The sequence below is a fragment of the Felis catus genome, chromosome A1, assembly GCF_018350175.1.
Source record: "Felis catus isolate Fca126 chromosome A1, F.catus_Fca126_mat1.0, whole genome shotgun sequence".
NCBI classification, from domain to species: Eukaryota; Metazoa; Chordata; class Mammalia; order Carnivora; family Felidae; genus Felis; species Felis catus.
The window spans coordinates 97880000-97902577 of NC_058368.1; the positions used below are offsets into that span (position 1 = coordinate 97880000).

At 43.9% G+C, this 22578-nt stretch overlaps 1 protein-coding gene across 7 annotated transcripts; it reads left to right on the plus strand.

The window, feature by feature from the left end:
* The first annotated feature begins 1510 nt into the window (after positions 1 to 1510).
* Positions 1511 to 21561, plus strand: FAM170A (family with sequence similarity 170 member A). Of its 7 annotated transcripts, none has more exons than XM_045057947.1 (9): positions 1511 to 1571; positions 2079 to 2192; positions 13711 to 13850; positions 14362 to 14507; positions 15213 to 16625; positions 18499 to 18639; positions 19441 to 20206; positions 20516 to 20574; positions 21426 to 21561. In XM_045057947.1, exons 5-7 carry the CDS (start codon positions 16556 to 16558, stop codon positions 20160 to 20162), a joined length of 933 nt encoding a protein of 310 aa, XP_044913882.1. In that variant the 5' UTR covers positions 1511 to 1571; positions 2079 to 2192; positions 13711 to 13850; positions 14362 to 14507; positions 15213 to 16555; the 3' UTR covers positions 20163 to 20206; positions 20516 to 20574; positions 21426 to 21561. The 7 variants fall into 7 exon arrangements, with proteins under 7 accessions (XP_044913882.1, XP_044913891.1, XP_044913878.1 ...); XM_045057956.1 differs by lacking the exon at positions 13711 to 13850 and having other exon boundaries at positions 15213 to 15266; positions 15565 to 16625; XM_045057943.1 differs by having other exon boundaries at positions 13711 to 14507.
* The last annotated feature ends 1017 nt before the right edge of the window (positions 21562 to 22578 follow it).

A 22578-nucleotide genomic window follows, 5' to 3' on the forward strand; every position in this document is an offset into this window, starting at 1 on the left:
CTCCTTAGGTCAGATCTATCTTCCTGACTGAAGGAGAGGAAATGAGAGAAACCCACTGAAGCAAAGGTATGTGTGGCCATTGAGAAGAGGAACATCCTACTTCCCCCTGGAAGTGAGTGACACCAGAGCAGTAGGAACGCATTGTCATTCCTAGGGCTAAGGAGTAAGGAATGTGGAACTCGGGGGTATTGTGTGTACAAAACAAAATGAATCTGAACTGTGCTGTAAAAGCGGTGTTTAAAATTAACCAAGGTTAGGGGTGCCTGGGTGGCTCAGTTGGTTGAGTGTCTGACTTCGGCTCAGGTCATGATCTCACAGCTTGTGAGTTCAAGCCCCACGTTGGGCTCTGTGCTGCCAGCACAGAGCCTGCTTCTGATCCTCTGTCCCCCTTTCTCTCTGTCCCTCCCCTGCTTGCACTCTCTCAAAAATATGTAAACTTTTGTAGCAACGTGGATGGAACTGGAGAGTGTGATGCTAAGTGAAGTGAGCCATACAGAGAAAGACAGATACCATATGGTTTCACTCTTATGTGGATCCTGAGAAACTTAACAGGAACCCATGGGGGAGGGGAAGGAAAAAAAAAAAAGAAAAAGGTTAGAGTGGGAGAGAGCCAAAGCATAAGAGACTGTTAAAAACTGAGAACAAACTGAGGGTTGATGGGGGGTGGGAGGGAGGAGAGGATGGGTGATGGGTATTGAGGAGGGCACCTTTTGGGATGAGCACTGGGTGTTGTATGGAAACCAATTTGTCAATAAATTTCATATAAAAAAAACCATAAACTTTTTAAAAAAAGAGGGAGGGGGATAAAACTAACCAAAGGATACACAGCTCTTTGAATCAATTCACAGGTGGCACAAGTTCCTGAGTTTATTGCCCCTGTTTTACTGTCCAGAGTGAGGTGAATATTCCTTACTCTGAATTGGGACTCCTGGGAATGTTGTTGGGAAGACCTTTTCTCCCTTGACATTGCAAGCATCTCCCCAAACTGTCCTGAGCCCATGTCTTTTCTTTACTCTCTCTTAAAGAAAAACAACTTTTTAAAAATTCAAGTAAAATGAACATGCAGTGTTATATTAGTTTCAGGCATACAGTATAATGGTTCAATAGTTCTATACATTTCTCTGTGTTCATCACGATAAGTGTGCTCTTTTTCTTTTAAGTTCATTTATTTTTGAAAGAGAGAGAACAAGCGAGGGGCAGAGAGACAGGAGGCCAGAGGATCTGAAGCCATCTCTGTATTGACAGCAGAGAACCCCAGGTGGGGCTCAAACTCACAAACCATGAAATCATGACATGAGTGGAAGTCGAACGCTTAACTGACTGAGCCACCCAGGTGCCCCATGATAAGGGTACTCTTAAAATTTTTTTTTAAAAATATTTATTTATTTTTGAGACAGAGAGAGAGAGGCAGAGCACGCGCAGGGGAGGGGCAGAGAGAGAGGAAGACACAGAACCCAAAGCAGGCTCCAGTCTCTGGGCTGTCGGCACAAAGCCCAACGTGGGGCTGGAACTCACGAACCACCAGATCATGACCTGAGCTGAAGTCGGACGATCAACTGTGAGCCACCCAGGTGCGCTCATAAGTTTACTTTTAATCCCTTTCATCTATTTTACCCACCTCCTGGTCTACCATCCGTCTCCCATCTGGTAACCACCAGTATGTTCTCTGTATTTCAGAGTCTTTGTTTCTTTTTCCCTTTGTTCATTTGTTGTGTTTCTTAAATTCCACATATGAGTGAAATCATATGGTGTTTGTCTCTGACTTATTTCACTTTGCATAACACCCTCTAGCTTCATCCATGTTGTTGCAAGTGGCATTGTCTAGCTCTTTTTTTATGGTTGCGTAATATAAGCATATGCCACATCTCCTTTATTCATTCATCAGTTGATGGACACTTGGGTTGTTCCTCTATCTTGGCTTCTATAAATAATGCTGCAGTAAACATAAGTGTGTATGTGTCTTTTCGAATGAGTACTTTTGTATTCCTTGAGGAAATACCCAGTAGTAGAGTTAATGGATTATATGGTAATTCTATTTTTAATTTTTTGAGGAACCTCCGTATTGTTTTCCCCAGTAGCCGCGTCCGTTTGCATTCCTGTCAGCTCTGTGCAAAGATTCCTTTTTGTTCAAGTCACAAAGAGGATCAGATGCCACCTGACAGTTTGAACTCTGTAGAAAGGTATTTCTTAAGGTAAGATACATGCATGCATGCATACATTTTATTTATTTATTTATTTATTTATTTATTTATTTATTTATTTATTTATTTATTTATTTATTTAATATTGTTTCATTTTAGCACGAATAGGGGAGGGTTAGAGAGAGCAGGAGATACAGATTCGGAAGCAGGATCCAGGCTCTGAGATGTCAGCACAGAGCCTGACGTGGGGCTCGAACTCACAAACTGTGAGATCATGACCTGAGCCCACGTCGGATGCTTAACCGACTGAGCTGTCCAGGCGCCCCTGATCTCTCCTTCTTTAAAGCTCTGAGTATATAATTGTGGAAAAGGTCCTCCTACCCAAGGAGTTTCTTCAGACCCCAGTGCAAACTCTTTCATTTTGGGCAGAGGTGTTTTTGCTTACATTTATTGAGCACTACCTATGTGCCAGATGTCAAGTCGCTGTGCAAGGCACTCTTTACATGGGTCATTAATCCTTAATCATGATGATGGTAACAGATATATAGCACCCCCCTGTGCCGGACACTGTTCTAATCTGTTTACATATATTCACTCATTTGAATCCTCATCATAAACCCTGTGCAGTGCTACTTTTACAATCTTCATTGTGCAGAGGACCACCCAAGCCTTCCAGAAGTAACAAACACAAACAGACCTGCCCAAGGTCTGACCATTGATCTCAGCTCTTCATAAAACAGGGCAGGACAATGATCCTCTCTTTACAGATGAGGACGTTGGGGTTCTCGCAGCCTGAGGGAAACTGCTCAAGGTTAAGAGCAAGTACACAGCACACCTGCAAACCAAACTCACATCTTCCTCGTTCCCGAGCCCAGATCATTTTCATTTCGCCGTTGTGTGTTCCCAGAGGCAATTCTGCCTTGTCATAAGCTGCAGACCGTGGCACTTTTGATGAAGGAAAAGTTTGCCAAATGAAAAGCAGATTAATGAGATATTTGGGATGCCTTGCAGTAAATAAATCTCTTTTGAAATTCTCATCTTCTCCCACTCAAATTGCTAAAGCCATAACAGTAACAATTACCTCAACCTGGTCGAGGCTGTGTGGGAGTGAACTCTTTGAATTTTATTGCTCAGGGTAGACACGGGAGACCAACAAAACTTCGCTGTAGCTTCCTGAGCCATAGGTCAGAAATTGAATATATCAGATGTTGGCTTTCCCCAGTAGCCTCCTATTGCCCCTCATGTGTTAGCTGTGTCTAGGAACATCATTACTTTAGGAGAGAAATAGAGCTTAAAACTAGGTCAGCATTAAAAATATTAGAAATGTCAATGCCAATCTGTTTTCCCGAAAAGCTGAAACCTAAAGCATCATTTGACCATGGCTGCCTGAGACTTGAGGGGAGTCTTTTTTTTTTTATAATGGGTAACCTTAGATACTCCCTGGGAATTGTCAATATCCCTGGTATAACTGAGATTTCAGAATAGAAATGCAATTATTTCTGTGTGATATAGAACTGAATTTGAAGCCAGATGCTCACATATATATTCAAGAAGGAAGTTTGTGATGTGGTGCCTGGGTGTCTCAGCTGGTTGAGTGTCTGACTCTTGATTTCTGCTCAGGTCATGATCTCATGGTCTTGAGTTTGAGCCCTGCCTTGGGCTCTGCAGGATAGTGTGGACCCTGCTTGGGATTCTCTCTCTCCCTCTCTCTCTCTCTGTCCTTCTCCCCCACTCACGTGCATGTGTTCTCTCTCTCTCTCTTTCTCTCTCTCTCTCAAAATAAATGAACATTTAAAAGAATGAAGGAAGTTTGTGTCTACTCATGCTAGGCGTCAAGGTGCTGAGGGATATGAGGATAAACAAGAGTTTGTCTCTTTCTCTCAGGGCTACTAATCGATTAAGAGAAATAAGATGTAATTAGTAATGATCTGTGCTCTGAGGGGAAACAAGCCATTTAGTTTTTATCTACCATAGACCAGGTATTACATCAAGCACTTTAAGGACATGGCAGGATAGGAGGATTATCTCCATTTCTAGGGGAGGAAACTGAGGCTCAGAGTAAGTTGCCTGGGCCATTTGATAAATGCGGCTCTGACTCAAACTCAGGTAGTTCTAAAGACTGACCTGAGTTCCTTCCCTGACATTCAGCTCTTAACTAGACAGGATACCATTTGACCTTGAATGGCTTACCTTTTCAGGTATCCCTTCATGAGATTTAAAGGCTTAGGCAGTCAGCTCATCAAGTTGCATAAAATTTAGAGATGACCATTTTTTGACTTGGGGACGTTTTGAAGAATCCTGGCCAAATCAAACAATTGTCAGGTTTTTAAAAGGAATATGCAAAACAGAAAACTTCATTCATGCTTTTATGTTTGTGGAGTGGGACTTATGGATGGGCTCTGGGTAGGGGACGGAAAGGGTCTGGATACCATTTGGCTATATTACTTGGTAACAAATAATGGTTTTGAATTGCAATGTGGTTATTTCAGAGTGGCCAAGTCAGCTCAGTAGAGTGGCCAAGTCAGCTCAGTAGGACTGAACAGTTTGACATGCCTACCTAAAACTGGGTGTGGGAGAGATATCTGTGATAAGGGAAGTAAGAGCCCCATCCCACGTTGCCTTGGTTAGACCTTAGTTGGAAAACACTACATTCAGTTCTGGGGAATGCACATTAGGGCAAAAAGTAACTAGGACACTTTCAGGAGAAAGATGAATGGCAAAGAGGAAATGAACCCTGGATGTTTGGAAGAATAGGGTTTTGTTGTTGAAGAAAAGATTTGAAGAGCTGAGATAACAGTCTTCAAAAATTAGAAGGACTGTCTTAATGGAGGGATGCAGATTTGTTATTTGTGGCCCCAAGGGATGCAACGAGAAACAGCAACCTCTGGGAAAGTAGATGTGTCCTTACAAGGAAGTGCTTCCATATATATATATATATATGTGTGTGTGTGTGTATATATATACATACATACACATATATATGTGTGTGTATATATATACATATACATATATATGTGTGTGTGTGTGCGTGTGTGTATATATATATATATATATATATTTAAAATTTATATCCAAGTTAGCATATAGTGCAATAATGATTTCAGGTTTAGATTCTAGTGATTCGTGCCCTATGTATAACACCCAGTGCTCATCCCAATAAGTGTCTTCCTTAATGTCCCTTACCAATTTAGCTCATCCCCCCATGCACAACCCCTCCAGCAACCTGCAGTTTGTTTTCTGTGTTTGAGAGTCTCTTAGGTTTTGTCCCCCTCCCTGTTTTTACATTATTTTTGCTTCCCTTCCCTGCTATTCATCTGTTTTGTATCTTAAATTCCACATATGAATGAAGTCATATGATATTGTTTTTCTCTGACTTATTTTGCTTAGCATAATGCCCTCTAGTTCCATTTACGTAGTTGGAAATGGCAAGATTTCATTCTTTTTGGTTGCCAAGTAATACTCCAGTGTGTGTGTGTGTGTGTGTGTGTGTATCTATCACTTCTTCTTTATCCATTCATCTGTCAATGGATGTTTGGGCTCTTTCCATACTTTGGCTATTGTCAGTAGTGCTGCTATAAACATTGGGGTGCATGTGCCCCTTTGAAACAGCACACCTGTATCACAAGGAAGAGTCTTCTGTTATCCCCACCCAAATACAGAGAGTTGTTCTTTTCTTGTTTCTTTTGTTTTTTGGGGGACAGAAATGTTGGATACCTGGGCCTTAAGTTGTTGGAATACGAGCCAAGTAACTACTTGGTAGAGGAAATTCATTGCACAGGAAATTCAAGACAACCATTGAATTGGAGTACCATTGGGGACTGGATTTCACAGGCATCAAAGTTTTTTCCAACCCGGAGCATCTCAGAAGCTACGGGACTGTCCTTTTAGACTTTGCCTCCACCTTGGTCACCATGGTTGGAATATGCTTTTAGCAGATGGATGGATGGACAGATGGGGAGATGGCAGGCAGAGAATGGAAAGAATCCATGATGGATGGCAGGGGAGGGAAAGAATCCATAATGGCAGAGCAATTACTTCAGCCCTTCTCATTTGGTCTGCCATTTCTATTTTCCCTTTCCTTTATATTCACAGACTTGCCTTAGACTGTGGGCATGTGGAGGGCTAATGCGTTAATCACGATCCTCAACTTAGCCCACCATCTCATGCCACTGGGTTCTTAGAAATGATACTTGAAATGATTTTATCAAGTATCAAATCGGAGATCAAGTATTGTCACGCTCCAGCACTAAGACAATCTGACTTGACTGCTTACATAAACTCTAGGTTTGTGAAACTTTTGGATGCCTCCTCTCTCTGGGGAAGACAGAACCTGAATTCTTTTCCAGATTTCAATGAGATGGAAATTTTGGGTCATCCAAGTGACAGAGAATCCATCAAAGGGTTTTATACACACTTGAAAGTACCTTTGAAAATTACTCATCTGCTAGTACACGGCTGCTGGCTCTGTGTCAGGTAGGAATGTTCAACTGTTTTGAGCCTCTACTGGCTTTTTATCCATATACACACTCAATGAGATTGACAGAAGGCTTTTGCTCACAGCCTGCAGCCGAACTCTTGTAGAGTCAACCAATAAATATCCCAGCAAAAAAAGTGGGAGCTGACCATTTTATCGCTTTCCCTGGGGCAAACACCATGGGCTAATGGCAACATGTAATCTTCAGTGACCTCACTTGTCACACCTAGAAGCAGGTTTCTCTTTAATCCATTACAGACCTGTAAATATCAGAGAAGCATAATTTATAGACCAAGAGGCATTTTAAGTGTGGGATTTGTGGGAATTTCACATTCCCCTCCTCATTGAAGATATACCACCCATCTTTTGGCATGGACCCTGAGACCATGAATCTCATTTAGTTCCATGAATTGATGTCAAAGGTGTTAGATTCACGGAGATTTTCAAAGCCCTACTAAATAGGTTTAGAGGGAGATATGGCTCCATTAAGATTATTCCTTTTGACCAGGGTTTTTTCTAGGCACCAATAATCATCTAACTCTGCTTCATAAAGCTTGCTTCACTTGCTTACAGTTTATACTCCTAGCAGCTGAGTCCCTGGTGAGGTGTCCTTTCTAGTTGTGCATTTTACTGCAAACTCTGGGCTCTTTTATAATTAAACTTTGATTACTCTGGTTTTTTGAACTCCTTGAGTCTCATCTCAGTTTGTTAACATTGCTAATTTGCAATGGGTATATGTGTTTTGTGTTCTTTCTTTAATTTTTTTTTTCAACGTTTATTTATTTTTGGGACAGAGAGAGACAGAGCATGAACGGGGGAGGGGCAGAGAGAGAGGGAGACACAGAACCGGAAACAGGCTCCAGGCTCCGAGCCAACAGCCCAGAGCCCGACGCGGGGCTCGAACTCAGGGACTGCGAGATCGTGACCTGGCTGAAGTCGGACGCTTAACCGACTGTGCCATCCAGGCGCCCCTTGTGTTCTTTCTTTAAAAAAAGTTTATTTATTTATTTTGCAAGAGAGAAAGAATGTGAGCCAGGGCTGGGGGAGAGAGAGAGAGAGAGAGAGAGAGAGAGAGAATCCACAAATAGGCTCTGCACTGCCAGCACAGAGCCCAAAGCAGGGCTTGATCTCACATACTGTGAGATCATGACATGAGCTGAAACCAAGAGTCAGTCCTTTGACTGACCAACCTCCCCAGGAGCCCCTGTTTTATGTTCTTAATACATTGCTTCACCCTGGGACACCATCTCTGGAAGAGCTTGTCTGTTGCAAATTTCTGAAGAAGTTGAATATTTATTTTCGATACTTGCTCACCACCATGGCCAACATCTCTCTCCTTGCCAGATACCATCCTTTCTTTTCCCAATTTCCACATCCACATGAAAAAATGGCCCGCTTCTCAGCCTCTTTTCCCCTAGTCCTTCCTAACACAGGGGCTAATAATGGCTGAAATGACGGTAGTGCTTCTCAGAAGGTTTAAGTATTCAAAGGATCGAATCTCTATGGCTAAATTTTAGGCAATGGAAAAAATCATTTGAGAGGGAGATGAAGGGAGTTGGGTTGATGACACAGGATGACCAGGGCTCTCACTTTGGTTCAGGCATGTGGGTGTGGTGCCAATTCTGGGATAGATGCAGAGATAGCACTTCTGGGATGAGGAAAAGATACGTAACGGGTCAGGATATTGTTTGGTCTAGAGAAAAAGAAGATCCTGTGTTTTGGCATTTGATTTATTTGAGCTTTGTTTTTGGGGGTTGGGGGAGCCTGTAAGGGAGGTAGCTCATACTAAGTGCAAGGAGCTGCAGAGATTCCAGAGATAAGGAATCATAGCCTCTTCTTCTCAAGGATTCATACCGTGTTGGGGGTGAATGAGACACACTCATTAATAGACTGATCCAAAGGCAGGATATGAAAAGAGCTATCAGAGGTACGACTACCAGTGGTCCATTCTCATTAGGACACCTGGAGAGGCTTCTTTTCCAAAGTAGGATTTTAGTTCAACTTAAAAACAAATTGTACTTTGACAGACCTGTAAATACCCAGAACACACTGATGGTCTCACCAGAGGGGAGGGGGTGGGGGGATGGGCACAGTGGGTGAAGGGGAGAGGGAGGTACAGGCTTCCCATTATAGAATGAATGTCATGTGGATAAAAGGCACAGCATAGGGACTACAGTCAATGGTATATAATAGCGTCATATATGAAAACAAAAACAAAATACAAATTGCTCTTTGAAAATCTGTACTTTTGAAAGAAATGACTTGAGCAAGGAAGGTGCTCTGTTTGAGGTGGGGAAGTCTGGCCCCGTAGCGTGGAGATGAGAAGATAGGTGTTGTGTTGTTGCCTGGAAAACTCAACAGGGACCTTAATCGTGCAGAGCTTTGAATACTGGGTTGAATGTTCTAGATTTTAAATCAGAAGCCATTTACAATTTGAGCAGGAGAACAATGCTCTTTCAGAAAATAACTATGACCAAGATGGGTTAAAGGCTGGGGATGATGTACTCATTGGTCTACAATTGGGGGAAGAGTGGAAGATTGCCTCTAATTAATTAGCGGTGCATTGTACCTTCAGGTGCAAAGTAAGCAGCCTATCTCAATGCAAAAATCTTCTTCCCGTGTATACATTCTTTTTCATCATGGAGCGAATGTTTTGCAGTGAAATTACCTTTAAGATACTAAGAACAAAAGCTATTTGAAGCAAATGTTTCAGAACCCTTTGTTGCTTTGCACAGACCTGTGAGCAAATAGGATTCAGCTCAAGCATTTTCTGTAGTATTTGGTTCTGCAGGAGCTGTCAGGCTATTATCTAGATTTTTGTCTTGGCTAGACTCTGGCTCTTGCCACCATTATTATTCAAAGACCTGGAGTGTCAACAAGGAAATCAAAATAGCAACATGAGAGCCAAGAGTTTTTCCTCCTGTTGCTTGAAAAGTCTTGGAAAGATTGTTTCCTTTGTTTTCCTTGAATTCAGAATATAAAATCCTCCCAGACCTCTCCTCTTTACTGGGTCACACATTTCAAGAGGCAATGAAATTATTTTCCAGTTGTTTTTCAGTTTAAGGCAAGTGGCTTAGGAACTCCCAAGCCCTCCCTCTGTTGAGTCTATTTAGAAAAAAGAAACAAAACAAAAAATGAAGTAAATGCCATGTAATCCCAACTATATCATCCTGGTATAAAAATCCCAACATAGCATGGTAGGAAAAGGTGATGAATTTTTATCTAAGAGATCTGAATGCTAACTCTAGTTTTGTATGTGGCATGATAGTTTTGTTAGGTCTCATATCTCATGGGGAGTGATTAGGATTTTTCTACATGATCTCTGTGCTATTCATTGGTACTGTTCAAGATTATTTTTGCCTAAGAAATTCAGAAGATGGGGAGACACTTAAGATTGTGATCAACAATTTTGGCTAGAGGCAATGTGTTACTTTTGGGACAGAACATTCAATGGCAGTGTGAAACTCCGGAATTCTTTGTCAGTGAAGGCTGATAGTGGTGGCTTTTATCCACCTGAATCCAGGAATGAGGACAATGAGAAGTAGAACTTTGGCCAGCCCACAGTGGTGCATACAAGGAGTAGGAAATGAACTTTTATTATTTTAAGCTACTGTTTTTGGGGGAAGTTATTTGTTACAATAAAACAAGCTTATTCTTTAAAAATTTTTTTTCTTTTTTAAAAAAAAATTTTTTTTTCAACGTTTATTTATTTTTGGGACAGAGAGAGACAGAGCATGAACGGGGGAGGGGCAGAGAGAGAGGGAGACACAGAATCGGAAACAGGCTCCAGGCTCTGAGCCATCAGCCCAGAGCCCGACGCGGGGCTCGAACTCACGGACCGCGAGATTGTGACCTGGCTGAAGTCGGACGCTTAACCGACTGCGCCACCCAGGCGCCCCTATTCTTTAAAAATTTTTTAAAAATATTTATTTTTGAGAGAGACAGAGAGAGATGGAACATGAGCAGGGGAGGGGCAGAGAGAGAGAGAGAGGGAGACGGAATCTGAAGCAGTCTCTAGGCTCTGGGCTGTCATATGAGCAACCCAGGTGCCCCTAAGTTTATTCTAGACTGATATGGTCCCCAGAGAGTTTGACTGTGATGAATGCGGTAAAGAAGATGTTTCCTTTTCTTAAATTAAGATTTTACTAAGTTTTCTATAGATAAATGTTGTAGGTGCTTGGAGGGGAAGTAAGTTTTCTATCATTGGAAATAGTGAGATACAGACTAGGCAACTTCTTGAAGGCAGTGCTGTAGAAATTGAAGGTGGTTGTGTGATATAGTAAGAAATAGGTATTTGCTCTTGGCACAGAGCTCCTAAAACTCTTGGAATTTCCTAAGTCATAAGAGCCATGAAGGTGGCTTTTGTTAATGACACGACTTTGGAAGCGCCCTTGGATAGAGACTGGTTCAGGGAACCAACCACATAAATAGAGGTTGGCACTTTCAGTCCCACCCTCAACTTCTGGGGAGGGGAGAGGGGCTGGAGGTTAGATCAGGCCTCACTGGCCAATGATTGCATCAATTGCGCCTATATAATGAAGCCTCCATAAAAACTGAAAAGGGCGGGATTCACAGAGATTTGGGGGAGATTTGGGGAGATTGGCATGGAAGCTTCATGCCCTTTCCCCATACCTTGTCTTATGCATCTCTTCCAACTGGCTGGTGGAAGTTCCTGAGTTATATCCTCTTAGAATAAGCTGGTAATCTAGTATGCAAAATGTTTCTCTGAGTTCTGTGGGTCACTCTAGCAAAATAGCTGAACTCAAGGTGGGGTAGGCTGTTGGAACCTCCCAACTACAGCCAGTTGGTAAGAAGCACAGGTGACAGCTTGTGTCTGAGGTGTGTGTGTATGTGGAGCAGGGGTAGGTTGGGTGGGTTGGGGAAGTCATATAGGATTTACCCCTTACCCTGTGGAATCTGATGCTGTCTTGGGGTAGACAGTGTCCACATTGAATTGAATTGTAGAATGCACAGCTGGTGTTGGAGTATTGCTTGGGGAAGCCACTCCCTTGCACGTTAGAATTGGTGCCAGAATCTTAGATTCGATTAGAGATCTTCAAGGTCCTTCTAGCTGCTAGTCTAGCAGCTCCTGAGGATAACTTTTGAGTTTATGGAGTGTTTTTTTTTTCCAGTAACTTTCTTGCTCTCCCATGGATAGCCAAGAGGGTTTACTCAATGTGCCTTCCATGGATACTTGCACAGGTGCTAAGAAAAATTTGTTTGGAGAAGCAAGCTAATTCTTTACCTGAATCCCATAGCCAGCCACCTCTATTTTTAAACAAGTACTCCTAGTCCAGTTTTTTTTAATTAAACTGATTTTTAGTTAACTCAATTAAATAACTAGTTTAAATTAAGCTCACTTAACTAATTTTTAGATCATTATGCATTCACGTGCTGTGTAAAAAATAATACAGAGAGATCCTATGTAAACTTTACCCACTTTGGCCAATTGAAACATATTACAAAACTATAGTATAATGTCACAGCCAAGACATTGACCTTGATAGAATCAAGACACAAAACATTTTCATGACCACAAAGATACTTCATGATGCCATTTTTATGGCCACATGTACTTCCCTCTCACACTTAACATACTACCCCTTAACCACTTAACTGTTCACCCACTTTCCATTTCTATAATTTTGCCATCTCCAAACTGTTACATAAATGGAATCATTTAGTATGTAAGCTTTTGGGATTGGCTTTATTTCTCAGCATAGTTCTCTGGAGATTCATCCAGGTTCATTCCTCTTTTATTGCTGGGTAGAATTCCATGGCATCGATGTATCACGGTTTATTTAAACATTCACTCACTGAAAGACCTGAGTTGTTTCTAGTTTTTGGTTGTTATGCATTAGCTGTTCTCAATATCCAAGGATATGTTTTATGAACAGCCTTCTCATTTCTCTGGGATAAATGCCCAAGAGTGTAATTGTTGGATTAGATGGTACTTGGATGCTTAGTTTAAGAAAGTGCCACAGTCTTCTCCAGAGTGGCTGTCATTTTACGTCCTCACCAGCTGTGTTTGAATGGTCAAGTTTCTTTACTTTCTTGCCAGAATTTTGTATTGTCACAATTTTTTTATTTAAACTTCTGTGATAGGTATGTAGGGGTGTTTGATTGTGGCTTTCATTTGCATGTCCCTAATGGCGAAAGACATTAGACATCATTTCATATGCTTATTTTCCATCTGCACATCCTTTTTACTCAAACATCTCTTCCTGTCTTTTGTCCATTTTCTAATCAGATTGTTTACTTTTTTACTCCAAGTGTGGGAGTTCTTTACATGTTACCGATATTACGTCTGTTGGATATGAGGTTTGCAAATATTTTCTCTCAGTCTCTAGCTTGTCTTTTCCTACTCTTAAAAGAACCTTTCACATAGCAAATGGTTTTAGTTTTCATGAAGTCTAGTTTATTTATTTTTCATCTTGTGGATCATCTCTCTCCTGGATAATTGCAGTAGGACCACTGTTATTTATTTTTTTAAGTAGGCTCCACACCCAATGTGGGGCTTGAGCTTACAACCCTGAGATCAAGAGTTGCTTGCTTTACAGACTGAGCCATGCTAGTGCCCCAATAGATCCCCTGTTTTCTTGATTCTGCCCTTAACTACCAGTTGGCTATTGTTAACAGAGCAGAATGATCTTTTTAAATGTAATTGCTTGCTCAAGATTCTCCACACTTCCCATGTCACTCAGAATAAAAGCTAGTCTTGACAGTAGCTTACTATCTGGTCCCTCATTATCTATCTGACCTCTTTTCTTACCGTTCTCTTCGGCTCTCAGTTCTGGTTACACTGGCTTCCTTGGTGATAGTCTATCGGGCCAAGCAACCCTTGATCCAGGGCTCTAACCTCTTCTTTTTGTGTGGAAAATAGAACCTTAGCTGTAAACTTTCTTATTTCTCTCAGGTCTTACTGAAAAGGGATCTTTTTAGTAAAGGCTTCCATGATTTCCCATTTAACATAGAAATGACCCATTTCTTACAGACCCAAATTCAGTTTGTTTTATTTTTCTTCATGATACTTATCAATATCTAACCTACTACATATTTGATGTATTTGAAAAGATGACCTGTCTTGTCTTCCAGAATTGAACTCCTTGGGAGAAAATGCTTTTGTCTGTTTTGTTCATAACCGTTCAACTGCAGGATCTAGAGAGCTTGTCACATAGTAGAGACTCAATAAGCATTTACAGAACGAAGAATGAAGAAATGAAGGAACGAGTAAAGTATGTCCCAGTGTGGAGAATCTTCACTGGTACCACTGGAATAATCTTTTCTTTTGTGAAGAGAGGTTTGCTTCCTTGAGAAATTCTGGATCTAGGAAACATGCCTTAAGAATCTTCCTTCTTCTAAATAAACAAACAAAAACAGAAACAGACCTATAAATATAGAGAACAAACTGATGGCTATTAGAGGGGAGGGGCAAAATGGGTGTAGTGGGAAAAGAAGGGAATTGTCTTCCTTGGAATGAAGGGATTAGAACTCTTAATGAAATTTCAACTCCTGATGAAGTCATAATCATCAGGGCTTACTAATGCTAAATATTGAAAGGCTGATGGGATCGTTATGGTGGAGGGGCTAAGCCGACAGCACTGGAACCCACTGATTAATCTCAACATGGTTAAACATGAGACAACCTTATGTGCTTACTGCTGTGATTTAATCGGAAGGCACACAACACCACTTATAAAATAATCTTGTAATAATGAGAAACTGAATTGAAAACTAATTTTCTAGATCTAACTGCCTGTTTGGAAGGAATTATGGGTAATATAAGAACATCTTAAATGACATCACAAGATACAACCAACCAACTCCATGCTGCAGAAAACACTACAGGATAAATGATTTAGTTTCTTCAACAAATAAATGCCCCCTAAAAGGTAGGAAGAGCTCTCACAGACTAAAAGACACATTGACCAGATGCTGTGTGTGGATCTTGATTTATTTCTGTTTTTTAAAAAATGTTTATTTATTTATTTTTGAGGAGGGGTGGGGGGAGGGAGACCGACCCAAAGAGACTCTGACATGGAGCTTGAACCCCCGAACTCTATCATAACCTGAGCAGAAATCGAGAGTCAGATGCTTAACCAACTGAGCAACACAGATACCCCTGGATCTTGGTTTTAATGAATGAAGTATAAAAAAGACATTTGATATGATTAAGGGAATTGGAGTATGGCTTGGTTATAAAGTGATATAAAGAAATTGTGGTTAAATTTGTTCCATAAGATAATGATAGTGCTGGTTAAAAAAAACACAATTATCTATTGGATATAAATACTGCTGCATTTAGTGAGAGATGATATAATGTCTGAGATTTTCTTCAAAATACAGTACTCCCCCACCCCCTCACACTCCTCCAAACATTGAAACTAAAAGAATTGAACAAAAAGCTATGTGTGTGGTGTGAGGGAAGGGGTGTGGTGGAAGGGACAAGAATGAGAGAATATTGATAATTGTTCATACTGGGTGATAGGTCCGTGGCACCACATCCCTGTTGTGCAATTTCTTTTGCTTTTTCTATGCTGGAAAATTTCTACCACAAGAAGTTTTTTTTAAATTCCTTTTTGCACCTTCTTACCTAGGGATTCTCCAAGAAACAGGAAGATTGAATCTCATCAGCAAATTCTCACAAGGGGGTATTTGTCCTGTTTTCACTCTCCCTGCTTGGAGACTGATGTTCCACACGTCCTTTCAGATTTGGACTTGCCTTTGTCCAGTGGGGACTTCTGGGAGCCTGCCTCATTCCAGCACACCCGTACTCCCCCCGGATCACGGCCACTGCCCCAAAAGGGGGTGTCTCTCATTTTAGACTGGGATCAGAAGGATCCAGATGGGTTGCCGCTTATAACTGGTATACATTTCAGCCCACGAGCAGAGGTGTGCAAGAAATAGTATGAAATTGTTTTTGTAACTCCACTTAATTTGTATTTTAAGCCTGGATCCCGCTGAAGTCCTGTTTGGATTTCTACCCATCCCTCTGCGGAAATCATACAGAGCCACAGTCATGAGGGTTGAGGTGAGAGCATGATTACTGTTTAGAGGGGTATACACTTGTAGCTTAGAGGTCCAGTGGCTCGGTTGCCATGTTTCCTTTTGGTTTGGTGACTCTTGTGTCATGGGTGGGACAGGTTGGTTCTGCTCATATGCACAACACAGCCATCTCCTCCGAGAGTTTTTGCCATATCTAACCCTCTGACCGCACTTTAGAGATTCCTTTTCTTTCATGGTCCACGGACCTCTCTGTGATGATATAGATCTTAAGCTAGCAGGAAAAGAAGACAGTAAGTGTATAATTTCAAAGTTCCTGCTTCTGATAGGTTTCTGCTCAAGTATCCTCACTTTCCTGTGGAGTTTGGGATTTTAGAAATAAAAGCCCAGATGATAAGCACAGTATTGCTGCTTTCAGCCCTGCATGTCTTTCCTCTGGCCAGTGAACCCAGAGCCTGCTTCCCACTTGAATGCAGAAGGGAAAGGGTAAAAAATAAAGGGAGAAAGGGAAAAAAAGTCAACAAGAACAGATTCGCATCTCAAAATATCCTTTTACTCTTAAGAAGATGAGAGCTGAATTCACGGGAAAGGTTCCATTGGGAAAAAGGAATGACTCTTGAAAATGGGTCTCCGCATTTGCAAAGGCTGTGTGGGATCCAGGTCCCCAGAATGCTCTGACATCATCAGTGAGGTCAGAGAACTCTGCTGTGGGCCTGGTGACCTTTGAACCTTAACAGCCCTGTGCTGTAGCGAACCCTGGGCAGTGCTGCTCGTTCTCTGAGTCGTCTGACGTCCTCAGCCATTTAGGGGACTCAACTATTTTTGCTTATATTGGGCCATTTCATCATATTTTCTGAGAGTCAAGAAGGGCCAACCAGCGAGGGAAAAGAAGAGCTGGGGGTTAGGTGTCTTCTAAGAAGCTTCTGTAGCTGGTACCATGAAACAGAGACAAAAGAGGAAACATCTGGAAGATGAAGAGTCCCAGGAAACGGCTGAGCAGGGAGGAGGTATGTGCTGGGCATCTTGTCTGGGGGGGGCACAGAGGCTGCGGCCAGTCTGCGCCTCCCCCAGGGAGGCGGGCAGCAGATGTTGCTGCGTCTGTCCTGAGGGTCCCCGGTGGTGTGAGATGGCACAGGAAGGCCAGATGCCCCCCAAAAGCCAGGGATTCATCCCTGCCAGTCTGAGAACTTCTCTCTTGGCCTGTTCAGGCCTGGAGCTATGCTGGACTCAGAGCAGGCTGGGGTCCCGCTTGCCCAGGCTCAGTCCTGTGTTCTCTTTTATCCTCTTTATGTGATTTTCCTCTGGGGTCCCTGGGTGTGGGGTGTGATGGGTGTGGATAGAGATCGACCCATCAAAGAGGAAAGAGAAGCCTTGCTCAAAAACATTTTGAGAAGTGACATGCCTGTGCAGAAGGAGATGGTCTAGGGATGGCATCATACCGAAAGTGTGGAGATCGTATTCCTTTAGCAGGAAGAATTTGCCAGTTGATCCATGAGAGTTTGTGAATCTACAGGTGTGGGCTTTCCAGAGGGGATCAAAGGAAGGGAGGGGTCTTTTACAGACCATGCCCAGATGGAGGGGGGTGAGAAATGTAGTCAGGGACTTTCAGGGAGCTCCGAAAGCTGTGGATTTACTTCCTAGGGTGCATGGTGACTGCGTGCGTTTTACACAAACAAGTAGCTTGTCCTGAGAAAGTGGTTGGTCACATGCAAGTGGTGGGGCAGAGTGGAGACCACCCCAGAGATCCAGCTGGAGGCTTCTGTCCCAAATTAGAGCTCTCTCATCAGCTTCCACGAGGTCCAGGGCCCTGAAGAGTGTAAGATGGGCCCTGGGAATGGAGTCCTGGACAGGAGGAGGATTTTGATGCAGCAGCTGGGATAGGACAGAGAAAGCAATGATTGGCAAGATACGTTTGTCTCTTTGTGTGTGATGGGGCGGGGGGAGCAATGGGGAGAAGGGGGAGAGTGTCCTTAGCTGTGAAGTCTGTCTTGTAAGGTTCCTGTCACTTACCCATATACATTTTGATAGAGAAAAAAATTGCACATCTGCACACACACTATTTTATTAAATTGTACAGAGCATATAGGCATATATGCATATCACTCATCCACTGTGTTCACATACGATCCATGTGTATCGAAGTCTTCTCCCGTTACACCAAACTCTGGAGTATAAGTGTGTCACAGATACTCTATGGTACATACTTACACTAAAAATAAGCATGACCCAAATATTGCATGGGAACACTCGCAAATAAAAATTATTTGTGGTTTACCTGAAATGCAAATTTAACTGGGCGTCCTCCATTGTTGTCTGCTAACTCTGGGAACCCTTGTATACTTCACACCAGCTGACATATCATACCCTGATTAGTGTCTGTCTTCTACCAGAACGTTCAACATTCCCAGAGCCTAGAAGAGTGCCTGATACATAGTAGCTGAACACTGTTGAAGGAATGGATAAATGAATGATTGAATACACGCCATAAATACAGACCATATTATATAAATCAGGAAATGTGACATGTCGCATGGTTCCTGAGTTGTGAATACACGCTATGCTCCAAATGCTCTATGCGTTTCTACCCTGCTCGCCACACCGTCCCCACAGGCGTGAAAGGTTTGACTGATACATGTTATTCTCACGTGTCAGACATCCTGTTCACAGCCACCATTCAGGCCTTCGCTTCTGACAAGACACTAACAAAATAGTTATCGATAGTAACTAAATGCAGGAGTATCCATGGAGGACCAGACAGTCGACCACGTGTATTCGCTGCACCTGACCCAGGTCAGACCCTCTGTTAATATTTGTTGGATGGATGAGTGATGCATTAGCATGCCCCACCCATGGTGTCTCAGGCTTTCCTATCTTTCTCAGGAGTCTCGAAGTTGCAGGAGGATGCCCTTCAGCTTGGATCCCCTGGGGTGGCCAAAGGCTGGGGCGCAGGGGTAGGGGAGGTGTCCTCTGCCTCTGAATACTTCTCCTGTGTTTCTTCTCCACGCAAGTTCATCCATGGTGGTAAGCGTTCAGGGCTCCTTGGATGTGGGGCCCCTTGTGTTCGGGGCTGGAGACACACAGATCCAGGAGAGGCTGGGAAGGCATCCAGGACAGTCAGAAGTGATCAGGGCTCAACGGAGGAGCCCGGGAAGATGACGTAGCTGTTGGGAGAGTGTGGATACGAGCTCCATGTGGGAGAGCGTGAGCCCTGGTGCAATCATAGTGGGGAAGTTAAGATACAAGGGCCAGAAAGGTCCGAGCTCGAGCTGTCGGGCTGAGGGACAGAATTAAGCACCTTCAGAGGAGCTGTGCAGGCTTTGCCTTTATCCTTACTTCCAGAGAAGGGCGGAGCATCTCAGCACAGGCCTCTCTGGCTCTGGAGCAAGACCATCCAGTTCAGATCCCCACGCCTGACGCCCACCATTCACTCCACGCACGTCCATTCTTAGCACGCACACCCCAAGCCTGTGATCTACAGTGCCATGTTCTCCACCACTGTCCCCATGCCACATGCACACGTACCCCGATGGTAGCCCCAACTCAGCTTCTGCTCATGGCACGCGCAACCCACCACCGTCCCTCACGTTCTGCAATGCCCTGCTACCTGACTCCACACCCCCACATACAGACGCCCCCCAGTCTCCCTACAAACACTCAAAGCCTGCAGATGCCACCAGATACACCCCCCCACCACCCCGGAGTATGAACACCAACACCAAGCTGCTTACACCAACAGCCCCTCTGCCCTCTACCACACTTGAAGCTCCTTCAGCTTCTGGCCGGCCCCACGCACGTTCTTATGTCTCTAATTTCCTTTCCCAGGACTCCGGAGAGTACATCGAGACAGTACCCAGCCTAGATCACCCCTAGTCCAGGGTCAGGAGCGAGGGGAGACTGCTCCCCCCTCACACCAGGTCTCCTTCTCGTCCCCTTCATCCTATAAGACCTGTGTGTCCTCTGTGTACAGAAACAAAGAGGAAAGGGGCATGAAAATATACTACATGCAGGTACAAATGCAAAAGGGTGTGGCTGTCTCCTGGGAGACAGAGGAGACCTCGGAGTCACTAGAGAAGCAGCCGAGGATGGAAGAAGTGACCCTTCCTGAGAACGTGCGGGTAGGTACTCCCCCCTCTGATGTGTCCACCAGAAACCTGCTGTCTGACAGCGAGCCCAGCGGGGAGGACAAGGACCACGAGGAGCGGGCAGAGTCAGACAGCCCGCCAGGCTCACCCACTGTTGAGGAGAGACCCAGGGCCAAGACCCCCGACTGGCTGGTGACCGTGGAGACTGGCTTCCGATGCATGGCCTGCTGCCGGGTCTTCTCCACCTTGGAGGTCCTCCAGGAGCACGTCCAGTACGGGATCAGGGAGGGCTTCAGCTGCCATGTGTTCCACCTCACCATGGCTCAGTTGACGGGCATCGTGGAACCTGAGTGCACCCAGGAGGAGGAGGATGAGAACGAGGAGGAGGGGGAAGAGAAGCAGGAAGAAAAGAACAAGAAGGAGCAGCCCGCGCAGGAGGACCCTCGTGTGAAGCGACCCTGAAGCCAGTGCCCAGGCTGTGTGTTTCATTCTCCAAAGGACAACAAGTGAGCTGGGGCTGAGCGTGTGAGGGCTCTGTGCCTTCTCCACAACACTCCTGTCTCTCCCATCCAGGCTCACGCCTCCAGAATGGAGAGTGGGGGGTTTTGACAGCTCAGGGGACACCTTAAGGAGGGGGGGTGGGTGAGCGGGCCCCTTGCTTCTTGTCCAGGCATTTGATACAGTTATGACTGTCAGTGGGGATTTATCCCGAGCTTTTCAGCTCCCGCAGGAAGTCCTGCAAATTTCTGAGGGCTAACCGAGCACCTTTCCTCTTGAACCAAGAAGCGTCTTTCTCTGTTCTGGTTTCCACACAGCAGTTGAGATCCATGAGCCATAAATTCCTGGAAGACGGTGTGGCCTTCTTTTGGGAGAAGTAAGTAAGGCCTGAGGTTGGTGTGGTCTGAGCTGATGTCAGGGGGTCCCAGGGGAATCTAGGGGAAGGAATTACATGGCCACACTGGGTTACCTTGTGGCTCCGCAGTGGCATCAGCTTGTGTCATACTCAGTGCGTCCAGGAAATTGATCTCCATTTCCTTAAGTGAGAAAGAATTGAAAAAAAATATCATTTTAGTTTGTAAAATTTATTTTGAAAGAGAGAGGAGGTGGGAAGAGGCAGAGAGAGAAGGAGAGAGAGAGAGAGAGAGAGAAAATCACAAGCAGGCTCCTCACCATCAGCACAGAGCCTGACACGGGGCTTGAACTCACAAACCGTGAGAGCGTGACTTGAGCCAGAACCAAGAGTCGGATGCTCAACTGATGTAGCTGCCCAGGTGCCCTGAGAAAGTGAGAGTTTTGATTGGCATTTATTTCATTGACTGCATGACTGACCTGAGCTCTAAGAGCAAATACTGCCAGCAGCCCTTCTGGGATGAGAGCTCATTGCAACTTCAAGGGCTAGGAGTGGTCTGGAGAGAGGACATGGGGCCTAGCAGGACCAGAGGTTTGAGGTGTGAGAAACTTCGGCCAAAACCAGCAGAGGGCCCATGGATGTAGCCCTCTGGAAGAAAGCAGAGTGTGGAGGGAGAGAAACAAGGAAGTGAGCCCCCAAGAGATCTGGGAATATTCCAGAACCTTCCGTTTGCTATAGTAGGTCTGGAAATAAACTCAGTGTGGTGTGTGTGGCTCTGAGCTTTAAGGCAAAGGTGAAGGGTCACCCTGGCTCACGGAGCTCACGTTCACTTCTTGTCTCTTCCTGTTCTGCCTTATGTGTTTAATCAATTCCAGGGAGAAGAAAGGATCCTGGGGATAGGAGCAGATAAAATGCCAATGATGTGAAGAAAGATGAAGGAACCGGCATTCAATCTGGCATCACATGAAAATATAAATACCATATGCAATAAAGGCTGTTTTCCAAACCTTACCTGGATATGTTCTTTAAGTGAAGTTATCTATCTATCTATCTATCTATCTGTCTGTCTGTCTGTCTGTCTATCTACCATCTACATCTTTCCCTCTAGTGGCTCATGAACCAGGTCTCCTATAAGCACCAAAGACGCCCACAATCCTTTTCCCGCAGCAACAGTACTGAAGCACTCGGGATTGATTAGGCTTTTGTGTGACTGTTTTCACAAGGCTGGATTCCACAAATGACAAACTACACTGGCTTCAGAAGAGGTCGTCGGTAAGTAGCGGGTGCTGTAAAAACTGTGTCCCGTGGGTCGTGTTTGAAAGCAGTGTGAAGGCAGTCTTCAGAAGGCTGCTGGCTGGTGTGCATATCTCCCCAGGTCTGGCCTGGATGAGGGCTTATGAGTTGTGGCTTCACAAGGAAACACCAGGACAGAGGAGAAATTTCTGAGTTTTGAAGCTGTCCATGGAACAGGTGCCTCTTGCATGGGTGAGACTTTGTCACAGTGCTCAGAAGAGGCCGTCTAACCACAACCACCCGTTGTGTTTGCAGAGATAGTTGTAGCAAGAGTTTAAGCCAATAAGCTCTGATATTTTCAGTTCTGACATGAAATTTCCATTTCTAAATAAATTCTTCCTCTAGCCTCTCGAGTTTTTGACCTTTGCATCCCTGAACTTAATCTTCAACACGGCTACCACCCCCTGGAACTAAAGACGTCTAGGAGGCCCTGAAGACTCATTTCGATGCATGAGGTTGTCCCTGGACTGCAGGTGAGGGGGTAGTTAGGTGTCTTTCTAATCTGAGTAGGGGGGCAATGCCAGGCTTTAGAGAACTGATGGAATTAGAAGGAAATAATTCAAAGTTCAGAGATTCTGTCCATTTAAGCAGGATAAGGTCTAATTCCAAAGTCCTGTGGATTTTTTTCGGAATGTGAAATGTGATTTCTATGGGGCTTTATTGAATCAACCATGGTTTCTGTGATCTGGTGTTGTCATCTTTATTTGAATAATAATGATAATGACAATGATAATA

Excerpts from the sequence above, each read along its gene's own strand:
- FAM170A (XM_045057943.1), top strand. The coding sequence starts at position 16,556 with ATGAAACAGAGACAAAAGAGGAAACATCTGGAAGATGAAGAGTCCCAG. Across the intron at positions 16,626-18,498 it reads AACGGCTGAGCAGGGAGGAG|GAGTCTCGAAGTTGCAGGAG; the intron begins GTATGTGCTGGG and ends TATCTTTCTCAG. Across the intron at positions 18,640-19,440 it reads ACGCAAGTTCATCCATGGTG|GACTCCGGAGAGTACATCGA; the intron begins GTAAGCGTTCAG and ends TTCCTTTCCCAG.